At 42.5% G+C, this 16,672-nt stretch overlaps 2 protein-coding genes across 2 annotated transcripts in view; both read right to left on the bottom strand.

Moving 5' to 3' along the window:
- Positions 1–4,661: 4,661 nt before the first annotated feature.
- On the bottom strand, positions 4,662–6,564 carry LOC121495059 (adhesion G protein-coupled receptor E2-like). The gene is made up of 5 exons (XM_041762358.1): positions 6,241–6,564; positions 5,651–5,797; positions 5,522–5,568; positions 5,319–5,396; positions 4,662–4,940 (listed from the first exon to the last, which is right to left on the bottom strand). Exons 1-5 carry the CDS (start codon positions 6,407–6,409, stop codon positions 4,662–4,664), a joined length of 720 nt encoding a protein of 239 aa, XP_041618292.1. The 5' UTR covers positions 6,410–6,564.
- Positions 6,565–10,484: 3,920 nt separating this feature from the next.
- The window catches only part of LOC121494395 (adhesion G protein-coupled receptor E2), a 46,592-nt gene continuing 40,404 nt past the window's right edge, over positions 10,485–16,672 (bottom strand). Inside the window, exon 20 of the mRNA XM_041760770.1 lies at positions 10,485–10,561. Coding sequence (XP_041616704.1) covers positions 10,514–10,561 — 48 coding nt within the window. The 3' untranslated portion in view covers positions 10,485–10,513. The remainder of the gene's footprint in view (positions 10,562–16,672) is intronic.

Genomic DNA, 16,672 nt, shown 5'->3' with positions numbered 1-16,672 from the left:
AATTAACAAGAATCCTTTGTAAATTCTTCCAAAAATAGAAAGGGAAGGAATGATACCTAAATAATCTTATGAAGCCACCATAACCATGATAACAAAACCAGATAAATTCGTTATAAGAAAATTACAGACCAATATTTCTTATGAACATAAATGAATTTTTATATATTTTATATGCCAGTTTGATTTGCCAACATATAGTATAATACCCAGTGCTCATCCTATCAAGTGTCCCCCTCACTGCCTGTCGCAAATGTAAAAAATTAGCAAAACATTAGGAATAATTTAACCCAAGGGGGGTCAAGACTTGTACACAGAAAACTACAAAAAAAAAATTAGAAGTGAAATACCCTAAGTAACTGGGAAAACATTCATTATTCATAGATTAAAAGGTTTAATATTATTAAGATAGCAATATTTCCCAATGAGCTCTACAGATTAAATACAATTTATATCAATATTCCAACAATAATTTCTTTTTTTTAGTGTGTTTCCTTTTTTTTAATAAATTTATGTTTTATTGGTGTTCAATTTGCCAACATATAGAATAACAGCCAGTGCTCATCCCGTCAAGTGCCCCCCTCAGTGCCCGTCACCCAGTCACCCCCACCCCCCCCCCACTTCCCCTTCCACCACCCTTAGTTCATTTCCCAGAGTTAGGAGTCTTTCGTGTTCTGTGTCCCTTTCTGGTATTTCCTACCCATTTCTTCTCCCTTCCCTTCTATTTCCTTTCACTATTATTTATATTCCCCAAATGAATAAGACCATATAATGTTTGTCCTTCTCTGATTGACTTATTTCGCTCAGCATAATACCCTCCAGTTCCATCCACGTTGAAGCAAATGGTGGGTATTTGTCATTTCTAATGGCTGAGTAATATTCCATTGTATACATAGACCACATCTTCTTTATCCATTCATCTTTCGATGGACACCGAGGCCCTTTCCACAGTTTGGCTATTGTGGACATTGCTGCTAGAAATATTGGGGTGCAGGTGTCCCGGTGTTTCATTGCATCTGTATCTTTGGGGTAAATCCCCAGCAGTGCAATTACTGGGTCGTAGGGCAGATCTATTTTTAACTCTTTCATGAACCTCCACACAGTTTTCCAGAGTGGCTGCACCAGTTCACATTCCCACCAACAGTGCAAGAGGGTTCCCTTTACTCTGCATCCTCTCCAACATTTGTGGTTTCCTGCCTTGTTAATTTTCCCTATTCTCACTGGTGTGAGGTGGTATCTCATTGTGGTTTGGATTTGTATTTCCCTGATGACAATTGATCCAGAGCATTTTCTCATGTGCGCGTTGGCCATGTCTATGTCTTCCTCTGTGAGATTTCTCTTCATGTCTTTTGCCCATTTCATGATTGGATTGTTTGTTTCTTTGCTGTTGAGTTTAATAAGTTCTTTATAGATCTTGGAAACTAGCCCTTTATCTAATACGTCATTTGCAAATATCTTCTCCCATTCTGTAGGTTGTCTTTTAGTTTTGTTGACTGTATCCTTTGCTGTGCAAAAGCTTCTTATCTTGATGAAGTCCCAATAGTTCATTTTTGCTTTTGTTTCTTTTGCCTTTGTGGATGTATCTTGCAAGAAGTTACTGTGGCCGAGTTCAAAAAGGGTGTTGCCTGTCTTCTCCTCTAGGATTTTGATGGAATCTTGTCTCACATTTAGATGTTTCCTCCATTTTGAGTTTATCTTTGTGTATGGTGAAAGAAAGTGGTCTAGTTTCATTCTTCTGCATGTGGATGTCCAATTTTCCCAGCACCATTTATTGAAGAGACTGTCTTTTTTCCAGTGGATAGTCTTTCCTCCTTTATTGAATATTCTCCAAAAATAATTTCTTTACAAATGGACAAGTCAGGGCAGCCCGGATGGCTCAGAGGTTTAGCATTGCCTTCAGTCCAGGGCATGATCCCAGAGACCCAGGATCGAGTCCCATGTCAGGCTCCCTGCAAGGGGCCTGCTTCTCCCTCTGCCTGTGTCTCTGCCTCTGTGTGTGTGTGTGTCTCTATGAATAAATAAAATCTTTTAAAAAAAAAGAAATGGACAAGTCTATCCTAAAATTCACAGGACATTCCAAGGGGCCCAAATACCTAAAACAATCCTGAAAATGAAAACCAAAATTGGAATACTTACACCTCCTGATTTCAAAATTGACTACTAACCTATAATAATCAGAACAGTAGGTTACTGACATAAGGATGAACATATAGGAGAGAAAATGAGTGGGGAATATCAGAGAGGGAACAGACATGAGAGACTCCTAACTCTGGGAAATTAACAAGGGGTAGTGGAATGGGAGGTGGGCAGGGGGATGGGGTGACTGGGTGATGGGCACTGAGGGGGGCACTTGACAGGATGAGCACTGGGTGTTATACTATATGTTGGCAAATTGAACTCCAATAAAAAATGCCAAAAAACCCATATAGAGCAATAAAATGAAATTGAATATCCAAAAATAAACCCATACTTCTGTAATCAATTGATTTTCTTTTTAAAAGAATATTTTATTTATTTATTCATGAGAGGCACAAAGAGGCAGAGAAAGAGGAAGAAGCAGGCTCCCTGTGGAGAGCCCAATGTGGGACTCGATTCCAGGACTCTGGGATCATGACCTGAACCAAAAGCAGACATTCAACCACTGTCACCCAGGTGCCCCGATCAATTGATTTTCAACAAAGGATACCAAGACTCTTCAATGGGAAAAGAAAACTCTCTTCATCAAATGGTGTTGGCACATGTGGATATCCACTTGCAGTAGAAGGAAGCTGGAACTCTACCTCGCACAACACACAAACATTAACTCAAAATGTATCAAAGGCACTTGATGGAATGAGCACTGGGTGTTATACTGTACGTTGGAAAATTGAATTTAAATTTAAAAATGTAAAAAAAAATGTATCAAAGACCTAAATTTATGAGCTAAAACTAGAACAGTTAGGAAAAAAAATGCAGATGTAAATCTCCATGGCCTTGGATTTGGCAATGGATTCTTACAGAAGACCCCAAATGCACATGCAACAAAAAGGACTTCATCAAAACAGAAGCATTTGTTCATTAGAGCAAAAAGACCATCATAAAGTAGAAAGACAACCTATGAAATGAAAAAAATTAGCAAATCACATGTCTCATACAGTCTACTATAGAATATATAAAGAATTCTTACAGCTTAAAACCAAAAGTAAAACAAAGAATTATTTTATAAAGGCAAAGGACTTGAATAGACATTTCTCAAAAAAAAATACTGATATTCAACAATCACATTAAAAGATGTTAAATATCATTAGTCATTTGAAAAATGCAAATCATAACCATAACCATAATAGTGTATAGACATACACTATAAAGGCTATAAGAAAAAAATGTTAAGTACCAAGTGTTGCTGAGAATGTGGATATTGGAACTCTGTGTGTTCTAGGTGGGGATGTGAAATGGTGCCTCCATTTTGGAAAGAATTTGGTGGTTCCTCAAAAAGTTGGTCGAACACAGAGTGACCTCAATGCTGAGAAATTCCACTCCTATGTATATATGCAAAATGCTGAGAATAGTTATTCAAAAAAACCTTGTCCACCAATATTCATAGTAACACTATTCAAAATAATCAAATGGTAACAACAATACAAAAGTCCGTCAGTGGATGAATGGATATACAAAAGGTGCTGTATCCACAATGCTGGAATATTATTCGACCATAAAAAGGAAAGAAATACTGCCACATGCTACAACATGGATTCACCTTGAAGCCATGATGCTGTGTGAAAGAAACTTTGATTCTTTCATATAGATATGAAATGCCCAAAAAAGGCAAATCCATATACATAGAAAACAGACTGGTGGCTGTCAGGGGCTGATGGAGGAGAGATGAGAAGGGACTGCATAGTGGATACACTATTTACATTTCGGGTGATGAAAATATTTTCGATGGAGGTGATGATTGTACAACTCTAGGTGTATGAAGTACAACTAAATTGTACACTTTGTTCAAAATGGTGAATTTTATGTTACATGAATTTACCTCAATAAAATAAGTCATACTTAAATATCAAATAATAGCAAATGTATATTCTTAAAATTTTTTAATTATCTCCTTTTGAAGATATTTCTCTTTGGTTATCTTAAATTCCTCAATATAATTATTTCATCTGCTGATAATTTACATTAAAATGAAAATGTATTTGTCATTTCTAATGGCTGAGTAATATGACAAATACCCACCATTTGCTTCAATGTGGATACAACTGGAGGGTATTATGCTGAGTGAAATAAGTCAATTGGAGAAGGACAAACATTATATGGTCTCATTCATTTGGGGAATATAAATAATAGTGAAAGGGAATAGAAGGGAAAGGAGAAGAAATGAGTAGGAAATACCAGAAAGGGAGACAGAACATAAAGACTCCTAACTCTGGGAAACGAACTAGGGGTGGTGGAAGGGGAGGAGGGCAGGGGTGGGGGTGAATGGGTGACGGACACTGAGGTAGGCACTTGACAGGATGAGCACTGGGTGTTATTCTGTATGTTGGCAAATTTAACACCAATAAAAAATAAATTTATTATTAAAAAAATAAAATAAAATAAATAAAAATGTCTTTAAATTTCAAAAAATAAAATGAAAATGTACATGATTCAAGGTTTATTCATTTCTTTTTAACCTCTTAATTGGTTTATAATGCTATACACATGTTCACTCCCTCCAGTGAGGTTGGGGGACAAATGAGGTGGGGAACAGGCAGAGCAGGAGCCTGAGGCAGACCCCAGCACTTACCTGTGCCTGCAGATGAATTGAAGGTCAACAGCCCATTGGGCAGGGCCTGGCTTATATCTCTCAGGACATCTTCCAGGCCAGCCAGCAGGTTAGTGGCCACATAGTGCTGTTTTGAGCGAGGCAGGGCCTCCAGATCTCCCGGAGTCTTCAGCAGCTCATCCACCCCCCATATGAGTTTCTAGGGGATGGGGACACAGTGAGCCATGAAGACCCTGCCCACTCAGCCCAAGAGCAGACCCTGGAGATTCATTGGTAGACAAAGGTGGTACTGGATCAGATTCCCTGGGTCCTTGCCCCTGCAATCCAGCCACACACAGTCAACCCTTTCTCACAAATTCCAAGAATTAAATTAGCCCAATGTTCACAAACAGCAGGAAGAAAAGCCATTTATGGGCGCAGGGGAGTGTTAACAATGAGTACCAATGTCTGCATGTCTGCTCTTCCCACCCACTCTGGGAGAGACGAGGCCTCAGAGAGGCAGCATTTTGTTGGGGCTTCCTGCTCCCAGGCCTCTATGGGATGCCTCCACCTTGCCTCTCCTGAGGTGTACCCTTACCTGGATGGTTTGCTGAGCCAAGGCTGGCTTGAAGTCTCTGCGCAGCTCTTGGACTCTTTCAAAGAAATTAGAGAGTCTCTAGAATAGAGATGAGAGAGGTCAGAGATCCTCACGTGTGGATGTGGGAGCCTAGGGGAAATGGGTGAATCAGATGGGCTGCACAGAGGGATGCCTGCCTCCTGGTCCCTACTGGGGCCACTCACATGGCTCTTGATTCCAGGGGGTGGGGTCCAGGTGGGGAAGGATATCTCTGCAGGGGATAGAACAGATGTTCATTAGGTGTGAGAGTGTCTGTGTTTATGTCTGTATCAGGGGCAGGTGAGACCAGGTACCTTCACAGGTAGTGTTCAGTTGCTTATCCTGGAATCCAGGTTTGGGCTCCCAGCCCCGGCGGCAGTGGCACTGGTAGGAGCCCACAGTGTTGACGCAGACGGTGGAGTAATGGCACGTATGCTTCCCGGAGCTGCACTCGTCCACATCTGGGGGCACAAAGATGGGAAACAGAACACCTTTCCTCTCCATGCCCTGCTCCTGTTTCCTGTGTTAGTGTCTCCCATTGATGGGAGGTGATATCACCTGCTGACCCCACATCCTGGTGATGCAGGGCTTATGGGAAGTGTGTGGAAGCCTGACACCTAGCATGTGATCCTTGTACTGATGTGCAGGTTGTGAATATAGAAATACCTTTGTCCCAGTTAGTAATTAGCTGCTGCCTGGGGTCTCCAAGGAGCCTGCTCTTCGGTACCCCAGCTCCTTCCCTGGGAAACCCCAGATCTTTTCCCATCCAGCCTCAAAGGAATTAATGCCTGGTAGGGCAGGACGCCCCCAGGGTTCATGCTGATTGGTTTGTGTGGGTGTCACTGAATATGTGATCAGATGTTCTCAGTGTGGGATTCCAGGATGTGGCATCTGAGCTCTGGACCTTCACAGACGGTGTTGCTTGGGCCATTGGGGGATCCAGGAACCGGCTTCCATCCCAGGTGGCAGCGGCACTCATAACCACTGATGTTGTTGAGGCAGTGGGTGGAGTTGTGGCATGGGTTCTGCCCCGAGGTACATTCATTCACATCTGAGGAAAGCCAGAGGGTCATAGTGTCCTCCCCTCACTGAACCCATCCTTCCTGTCCTTCTTTCAGACTCTTTAGCACTTCACATCAAGAATACCACACACACGTACCAGCCACCTAGCCTGTCAATATAAATGTAATGATAGCATTTTCCTCTGTAAAAACTCCATAATTTCCTTGCAAAGTGGACATGGGACAACCAGGAATATGTGTCATTCCAGACAAAGCTGAGTCTCTTCACATATGGTGCAGATTGTGGGGGTAGATAAAGGGGGGAGGCTGTGATGGGAGGTTGTGGGAGGTTGTGACACTGAGATGCCCTTGTGTTGACTGATGGGGGCTCAGGAATGGCACCAATGCTGTCCCAAGCTGCATCCCTGTCCTTATTAGAACATATCCCAGAGGGTCAGCCCTGCCCTACCCAGGCCAGGTTTCCTGTCTCCTCACTGCCTGCACTGAGCACGCACCATTCCTGAAAGTATGGCTGCCTCTCCACTGCCAAACCTCCTCATGGAAGCTTCCTTTAAGATGGGCTCAGCAGGGACATTATGTTGGAACATACATGCTCTCAGATTGTGAAGTACCTTAATGCCATCTCTCTTTTGCTTTATGAAAATAAAATGCCAACTAGATATTTGCACAAAGGATACAAAAACATGATTCAAAGGGATGCATGCACCTTGGCGTTTATAGCAGCATTATCAACAATAGCCAAACTATACAAGAGTCCAAATGTCCATCAACTAATGAATGATTAAGGAAGATGTGGTGTATATATCAATGGAATATTACTCAGCCATAAAAAAGAATGAATTCTTGCCATTGCAGTGATGTGGATGAAGCAAGAGTATATGATGCTAACTGAAATAAGTCAATCAGAGAGAGACAAATATCATATGATTTCCCTGATATATGGAATTTAAAAAACAAAACAGATGAACATTAGGGGGGAAAAGAGAGAAAACAGACTCATAAATATAGAACACAATCCTCTGGTTGTGTCCCTCCAGGTGGGATGTGAATGGGAGGATGAGCTAAATAGGTGATGGGCATGAAGACAGGCATGTATCCTTTTTTTTTTTTAATTTTATTTTATTTATTTATGATAGGCACACAGTGAGAGAGAGAGAGAGGCAGAGACACAGGCAGAGGGAGAAGCAGGCTCCATGCACCGGGAGCCTGACGTGGGATTCGATCCCGGGTCTCCAGGATCGCGCCCTGGGCCAAAGGCAGGCGCCAAACCGCTGCGCCACCCAGGGATCCCCAGGCATGTATCCTAATGAGCACTGGGTGTTGTATGGATGTGATGAATCACTAAATTCCATACCTGAAACTAATATACTAGTATGTTGACTAAAAGGAATTTAAATTAAAACTTGAAAATTTAAAAACAATTAATTAATTAAATAAGAGGGAAGAAAAGAAAAGAAGATGCCAAGTGGCAAGGAGGATATTTAAAAATTACAGGAGTGACCCTCTCGAGAAAGTACTGACTCTGGGAATTTGGAAAGGGACATTATACCAGGTAGATGCCCAGGATGTTCTCTGATGCCTGGAGAAAGTGGAGTGAGTGATCCAAACCTCACTGATGGGCAGATGGAAGGTGTGGGTGGTTCCTACCTCGACATGTGTTCTCACTCTCATTCATGAACGTCGTTGCCCCAGAAGCAAGCTCATATCCCAGGCTGCACATGCAGTAGTAGCTCCCCTCTGTGTTCTGACAGTCTGCTAACCGTCCACAGGACACCAACAGGGGTGGTCCACACTCATTGATGTCTGGAACACAACAGGGGAAAGGGTCACCTCCCAAAGGTGTGAGTTCATGCAGGGCAGAGGCCTGACCTCCAGCCTGACTCTGCCAACGGGACTGGAGAAAACTCAGCTTGCAGGTGGCATTCCTGGAGCAGATCTGAGCTGAGCCAGCTGCTCTAGAAAGCCTGCTACCTGCTCTGCTCATCTCTACTCTCTGGTTGGGTCTGAGGGCACCTAGATTCAGATACTCTGTTGTTTTAGAATGGGAGCTACGAGGAGGTCTGCATCCCCTTCTGCAGGCCTTGTGAAGTGGATGAAAAGCACTATAAGTCTGCTTACACTATTGGGGATGTGGAGTTGGGCTCCAGTCAGGGTAACAGTGGCACTGAAGCCCACTATCAATGCTAAGTCAGTGAAGGGAACCCTGGCTGGGTGGTACACATCATTCAACCTGAGGATGAAGCCAGGTGGTCAGGCCCCTGCCCATTGATAGTTTCCACCTCCAATTACTCATGGTGACCTTAGTACACCTCAGAGTACTCATCACCTGCTCCCCCAAGCTCTCAACATCAGACATTTTCAAGAAGCCTGAGGACGTTTCTGGAGGAGACTTGCTACCTCCAACCCTGGAGGAAGTTCTTCTTATCAGAGCCCATCGCAGATATGAAATGAGGAAGCAGCATGCAGTTCTCACAGCTGAGTCACTGTGGGCATTTCTGGAATCTTATCTCTGTCTGTTCTCTAAACATGAGAGCAAAGATTCCCTCCAGCAAGGTTTTCTTTGAGTAGCTTCAGGACCCACAGAGCTGGGGCTACACATCACTGGCTAAAAATAACTGTTCTATAAGAATCTACAAGACAGGAATGTATCAAAATGCAGAGACAGAATGTTTCTTCTGTACGTTCCAATCAGGAAACCAAAGACTTTCAGAGCCTGAAAGGACTCCTGGCATCACGCTGAGTCAGGGCAGGCAACTTGTCTCCCCCAGAGCAGTTTCCCACCAGAACTCCTAGACTTCCCTTCTAAGGTCCCAGGTCCAGGCTTGAGTGTCAACACCAGGACATGGCAGGATGTTGGAAGACACACCTGACACATTCATGTTCACCCCCACCTGGGGAATGAGACTGACCTCTTCTCCTCTCAGATGGTGGCAATGGCTGGACATCTGCCTTCAAGGTTGTTGGGTGGGTTGGGGTGGAGTGGGAGACAGGTGAGAATGAGGTGTGCAGGAGGGGAAGACACAATGATGAGAAACCCTCAACCTGACAGGTGTGCTCCCAGAAAAGACCTGGGATCCAATCACACCAGCCATTTTCCTTTGTTATTAATACGTATGCATCCAAGATCATTTTAATTAATGAAGAGTATTTTTTGTATAAATACAGTGCAATTTGCTTTTCCCCCATTTTTATTGTAAAGTTCACATAACATACAATTTATCACCTTAACCATTTTTAGTATTAATCTCCTTTTATAATTTGTGTTGTTGAAGAATAAAATCTGTTTTCAACCCAGATCTAGTTCTACCACCTGACTAACTATGGGACCTTGGACAGATCAATCTCTTTGAGTCCAAATTTGATCATTTAAAAAACCACGTAGCTTTGCTTCTCTCATTGGTCTACTGTGAGGAGGAAGGTGGAAAATCTTGACTGTGAGAGGGAGGCACGTGTTCCACACAAGTTCATGCTAGGAGGAGAGCCTGAGCTTCCAGGCCTTGGCAGTTTCTTCCCTCTCCTTACTTTCACAACCTCTCGCCTTTCCTTGTGCTATGAGAATCATAAATTAATAACAGCAGTGACCATGATAATAACTTGTGTTTAACAGTCTGCTCTGTACTAGTCTTTACCTGTCCTTCTCACACATAAATTTTAAATCTGATTCCATCCATGGGGGGTAGGTACAATGATTATCCCCAACTTACAGGCAAGCAAACTGAGGCATAGAGAGGAGAACACCTTCCCCCCATCACCTCCCTCCACCATCTCCATCCCCCTCCAACACTCCAGGCCCCTTTACCATCACAACTCCCCCGGCCACGCAAAATCTGCCCAGACGAAGAACTGAATCCCGGAAAGCAGAGACAAGCATCACCCTTGAAAATAGTGGATTTCGGAGGGCAGTGGCGAACAGAGTCTGTGGAGGCAGAGGGTGTGGGGACAGAGACACGGTCAGAAGCCTCAATAAATGGAGGGAACTAGCTGCCAGCTGGGGGTCCAAGAGCAGGGGAAGGTGAGTGGAGGAAGAAGAGGGATAGCTGCTACTGGAAGAGGAAAAGACAGACAACTCTGGACATTTGAGAAAATAGAAACAATTTCTGTTATCTGCGAAACGCCAGAGCCTCAGTGGGGCTGGCTAGGATGACTTACCACTATTTATTTGGGCTCCAACACCCAATGCCAACAGCAGCAGCAGCAAGAGTCCTAGAGCAGAAAAAAACAGAAAGATGACAAAAAGAGGAGTGGAGCTCCAATTTCAGTTCATGTCCGCATGGTCATTGCATTATGGTTGGTGGCTCTGATGCTGCAGCCTATGTCTCTTCCAAGGCTCTTGTAATTTATGAAGATTTCAGGACCAGTTCTCTACCCTCCCTCTCCCCAGATTCTGCAAGGAGTCAGTCACCAACAGACACCATGCCTATGGAACCTCCATGCTAAAAGTAAAGGGACAGAATAAACACAGATGATATCAAGGACACAACTTAGAAATTCCAGCCTCTCCCAGGGACACGTGGGTGGGTCACTAGGTTTAATGTCCAACTTTCACTTTCAGTTCAGGTCATGATCTCATGCCTTGGGAGATCAAGCCCTGCATCAGGCTCTCTGCTCAGTGGGGAGTCTGACTGGGATTCTTTCCCTCCTCTTCTAACCCTCCTTCCCACTCAAGTATATAAACCATTTTAAAAAGAGAGGGAGAGGGAGAGAGAGAGAGAGAGAAGTTCCAGCTTCTCCCAATGGAGGCAGTACACCTTGAAGCACAAACTACTCAGATTGTTGTGTTATGCCCATACCCAAGTTCTTGGTTCTCTGGCAATGGCAGAAATCTACCCTGAGCATTTCTCTTCCAGGATCAATCCCCCCTACTTAATATACATATTTCAGGGAACACCAGAAGAGTGTGGGTTGGAGGATCAGACAGCCCCAAGTCTGAGTCCCAGCTCATAGTGGTTTTGGCCAGGCAGAAAGCCTGGAGTCGCGAGACGGGGAATTGATGACAGGTAAGGGGTGATAACTATACCACTGGCAGGTCAAGACACAATCTCCTGGTTAAGTGGCCTCTCCACGTGGAGCACCCATGGCTTCTATGGTTCCTTCCTAGTGAGCTCCTAGCCCTCCTACAGCACACTGAGGACACAGCCTTTCCCTTTCTCTCCCAGGCTGGTCCTGAGCAATGGGTCACCGGACAGTCCTCATGGTATGAAAACCGTTGCAGGTAGGAAGGAATCTACCCCACAGGCAATCATCACATGGCCAGCTGTTAGAGTCTGTCTTTCCATTCATGGGAGGCATGATGTTGCTGTGAAGGTGGGTTTTTTAAATAAGAGTAACACTGAAGTCAGTAGACTCTGAGTCAAGTGGATTACCCTCCATCATGTGAGTGGGCCTCGCCCAATCAGTTACAGACCTTAGGAGGAAAAAGACTGACCTCCTCCAAAGAAGAGAGAATTCTGCTTCCAGACTGACTTCAAACTCGAGATGCAACATCAGCATCCCTGAAAATATGCCTGGGTTTCCGGGCTGCCCTACAGATTTTAGACTTTCCAACTTTAACAATCTCATAACTAACACATTCTCTCTCATCTCTCTCTCCCTACATACACACACACACATACATATATATCTACACACACATTTACATCTCTATACATATGCGCACATATACACATATAGATAGACCAAAACTTGGTTCTGTTTATTTGGAGAACCTGGTTTAATACAGGCCGTACAATGAGAAAGGTCTGAAAAGTATCCGAGCGTACCTAGAAAAAAATTTCACCAACTTCCTTCCTTGAGAACTTAGTATAATTAAATTAATACCATTCCTCAAATTTTATCCCTGTTCTCCCTTACAGAGATAGTAGAAACAAACAGTGAAAAATAGAGCAAAAACCAGAAATAAAGCAAAGAACAGAGAAAATTCTCATGCTGCATAGAGTTCTGGGTTGCTTTAGTTGCCTTATGCCAATTGTAATTCTGCCTACCTGGTAGCAACCTTGGATGCCCATTTCTCTTGGTGCAGACACCAGTGAGCACAGCCACAGAGGATGCCATCTGGACTTGGTCTGTGTGTGCTAAAAAGACTTCTGTTTACTTGTGCGCTAGATGAACTGACTTAGTAAACTGCTGGTCTGGAGGTTTCTTTCCCCTGTTTCCTCATGATGAACATCTCTGAAACTCATACTTCTCTTTTTAAGTATTTCCTTCGCATTACCAATATTCACGTAGAAAGCTTCCTTGATGGCTGTTCTATCTTTTTGATATAGGAAGACCTCTCATACATGAAGACTCATTCCACTAGTGTCTTTGCCCCTACAAGGTTTGTTTTTTTATCTATTTATTGTCTATTCACAGATGTCTTTAAGTCTTTATTTTGAAATAAGTGTAAGTTGACAAGAAGTTTCAAAAACTATAACCAGAGGTCCTTCACCTGGTTTCCTGAAAAAGATACATTTTAAATATATATGTATTTTTGTAATGATACTCAAATATCTAAATCATGAACAAGGGGTAGTGGAAGGGGAAGTGGGCGGGGGGTTGGGGTGACTGGGTGATGGGCACTGAAGGGGGCACTTGGCGGGATGAGCACAGGGTGTTATGCTGTATGTTGGCAAATTGAACTCCAATAAAAAAAATTTTAAATAAAATAAAATTCTGATAAAATGGGGAGAAAAAACTTGACAACAGCATGATACACATGTACTCTTCTGTGGCATTTTATCACATGTGTAGATTCCTGTAACTGTCACTGCAATAAAGTAGATAAGTATCCTGTCAACACAAAGCTCCTTCTCATGTGACCCCAAGATCCCTAAGCCCTGTCTGACCTAGAAACAAGATGTTTTTGCTCTTCAGCAAAACTCAACACAGACTGAGATTCGTATTTCTTTTTTGTATATTTTTTATTGGAGTTCGATTTGCCAACATATAGAATAACACCTAGTGCTCATCCTGTCAAGTGACCCCCTCAGTTCCAAACACCCAGTTACCTCATCCCCCTGCCCACCTCCCCTCCCACTGCCCCCTGTTCATTTCCCAGAGTTAGGAATCTCTCATGTTCTGTCACCCTCACTGATATTTCCCACTCATTTTCTCTCCTTTGCCCTTTATTCCCTTTCACTATTTTTTATATTCCCCAAAAGAATGAGACCATATAATGTTTGTCCTTCTCTGATTGACTTACTTCACTCAGCATAATACCCTCAAGTTGTATTCACGTTGAAGCAAATGGTGGGTATTTGAAATTTCTAAAGGCTGAGTAATATTCCATTGTATACATAAACCACATCTTCTTTATCCATTCATCTTTCAATGGACACTGAGTCTCCTTCCACAGTTTGACTATTGTGGACATTGATGCTATAAACATTGGAGTGAAGGTGACCTACCGTTTTACTGTATCTGTATCTGTATAGCATACAGTAGTGCAATTGCAGGGTCATAGGGTAGTTCTATTTTTAACTCTTTGAGGAACCTCCACACAGTTTTCCAGAGTGGCTGCACCAGTTCACATTCCCACCAGGAGTGCAAGAGGGTTCCCCTTTCTCCACATGCTCTTCAACATTTGTGGCCACCCGTCTTGTTCATTTTCACCATTCTCATTGGTGTAGGGCGGTATCTCATTGTGGTTTTTTTTTTTTAATTAACTTTTATTGGTGTTCAATTTACCAACATATAGAATAACACCCAGTGCTCATCCCGTCAAGTGACCCCTCAGTGCTCACCACCCAGTCAACCCACCCCCCTTCCACCACCCCTAGTTCGGTTCCAATAGTTAGGAGTCTCTCGTGTTCCGTCTCCCTTTCTGATATTTCCTACCCATTTCTTCTCCCCTCCCCTATATTCCCTTTCACTATTATTTATATTCCCCAAATGAATGAGAACATATAATATTTGTCCTTATCCGATTAACTCATTTCACTCAGCATAATACCCTCCAGTTCCATCCATGACGAAGCAAAGGTGGGTATTTGTCGTTTCTAATGGCTGAGTAATATTCCATTGAATACATAGACCACATCTTCTTTATCTTTTTATTATTTTTATATTTTTATAATAAATTTATTTTTATTGGTGCTCAATTTGCCAACATACAGAATAACACCCAGTGCTCATCCTGTCAAGTGCCCCCCTCAGTGCCCGTCACAATTAAGATGTTGAGAAATGTTAAGGAGTCAATCCCATTTACAATTGCACCCAAAAGTATAAGACACCTAGGAATATACCTAACCAAAGAGGTAAAGGATCTATACCCTAAAAACGATAGAACACTTCTGAAAGAAATTGAGGAAGACACAAAGAGATGGAAAAATATTCCATGCTCGTGGATTGGCAGAATTAATATTGTGAAAATGTGAATATTACCCAGGGCAATTTACACATTTAATGCAATCCCTATCAAAATACCATGGACTTTCTTCAGAGAGTTAGAACAAATTATTTTAATATGTGTGTGGAATCAGAAAAGACTCCGAATAGCCAGGGGAATTTTAAAAAAGAAAACCATAGCTGGGGGCATCACAATGCCAGATTTCAGGTTGTACTACAAAGTTGTGGTCATCAAAACAGTGTGCTACTGGCACAAAAACAGACACATAGGTCAATGGAACAGAATAGAGAATCCAGAAGTGGACCCTGAACTTTATGGTCAACTAATATTCGATAAAGGAGGAAAGACTATCCATTGGAAGAAAGACAGTCTCTTCAATAAATGGTGTTGGGAAAATTGGACATCCACATGCAGAAGAATGAAACTGGACCACTCTCTTGCACCAGACACAAAGATAAACTCAAAATGGATGAGAGATCTAAATGTGAGACAAGAGTCCATCAAAATCCTAGAGGAGAACACAGGCAACACCCTTTTTGAACTTGGCCACGGTAACTTCTTGCAAGATATATCCACAAAGGCAAAAGAAACAAAAGCAAAAATGAACTATTGGGACTTCATCAAGATAAGAAGTTTTTGCACAGCAAAGGATACAGTCAACAAAACTAAAAGACAACCTACAGAATGGGAGAAGATATTTGCAAATGACATATCAGATAAAGGGCTAGTTTCCAAAATCTATAAAGACTTATTAAACTCAACACCAAAAAAAAAAAAAATAAAAAAAAATAAAAAAAAAAATAAACTCAACACCAAAGAAACAAACAATCCAATCATGAAATGGGCAAAAGACATGAAGAGAAATCTCACAGAGGAAGACATGGACATGGCCAACATGCACATGAGAAAATGCTCCGCATCACTTGCCATCAGGAAAATACAAATCAAAACCACAATGAGATACCACCTCACACCAGTGAGAATGGGTAAAATTAACAAGGCAGGAAACAACAAATGTTGGAGCGGATGCGGAGAAAAGGGAACCCTCTTACACTGTTGGTGGGAATGTGAACTAGTGCAGCCACTCTGGAAAACTGTGTGGAGGTGCCTCAAAGAGTTAAAATTGGACCTGCCCTATGACCCAGCAATTGCACTGTTGGGGATTTACCCCAAAGATACAGATGCAATGAAATGCCGGGACACCTGCACCCCGATGTTTATAGCAGCAATGTCCACAATAGCCAAGTGGTGGAAGGAGCCTTGGTGTCCATCGAAAGATGAATGGATAAAGAAGATGTGGTTTATGTATACAATAGAATATTACTCAGCCATTAGAAATGACAAATACCCACCATTTGCTTCAACGAGGATGGAACTGGAGGGTATTATGCTGAGTGAAATAAGTCAATCGGAGAAAGACAAACATTATATGTTCTCATTCATTTGGGGAATATAAATAATAGTGAAAGGGAATAGAAGGGAAGGGAGAAGAAATGGGTAGGAAATATCAGAAAGGGAGACAGAACATAAAGACTCCTAACTCTGGGAAATGAACTAGGGGTGGTGGAAGGGGAGGAGGGCGGGGGCTGGGGGTGAATGGGTGTCGGGCGCTGAAGGGGACACTTGACGGGATGAGCACTGGGTGTTATTCTGTATGTTGGAAAATTGAACACCAATAAAAAATAAATTTGTTATTAAAAAATAAATAAATAAATAAAGCTCTTGTTTCTTTGGAGATGTTGTGCTTAGAAACCTGTCGATGGTCTTCTTGTCTCTTGCTGCTTTAAGGATCTTCTCTTTATCTCTGGAATTTGCAAGTTTCACTATTAAATGTCAAGGTGTTGAGCGGTTTTTATTGATTTCAGGGGGGGGGGATCTCTCCATCTCCTGGATCTGAATGTCTGTTTGTCTTCTCAAGTTAGGAAAGTTCTCAGCTATGATTTGTTCAAATACATATTCTGGACCTCTGTCCCTTTCGGCATCCTCGG

This window comes from Vulpes lagopus, chromosome 7 (genome assembly GCF_018345385.1).
Source record: "Vulpes lagopus strain Blue_001 chromosome 7, ASM1834538v1, whole genome shotgun sequence".
In the NCBI taxonomy this organism is placed as follows: domain Eukaryota; kingdom Metazoa; phylum Chordata; class Mammalia; order Carnivora; family Canidae; genus Vulpes; species Vulpes lagopus.
This window is presented reverse-complemented; position numbering and strand designations above follow the sequence as displayed.

What these genes read in the sequence shown, in the direction of transcription:
- LOC121495059 (XM_041762358.1), bottom strand. Translation starts at nt 6,409, where the DNA reads ATGACCCTCTGGCTTTCCTCAGATGTGAATGAATGTACCTCGGGGCAG. An exon ending in ACTGAACACTACCTGTGAAG is followed by an intron (nt 5,569 to 5,650) that starts GTACCTGGTCTC and finishes TATCCCCTGCAG; the next exon opens with AGATATCCTTCCCCACCTGG. An exon ending in CCCCTGGAATCAAGAGCCAT is followed by an intron (nt 5,397 to 5,521) that starts GTGAGTGGCCCC and finishes TCTCTATTCTAG; the next exon opens with AGACTCTCTAATTTCTTTGA.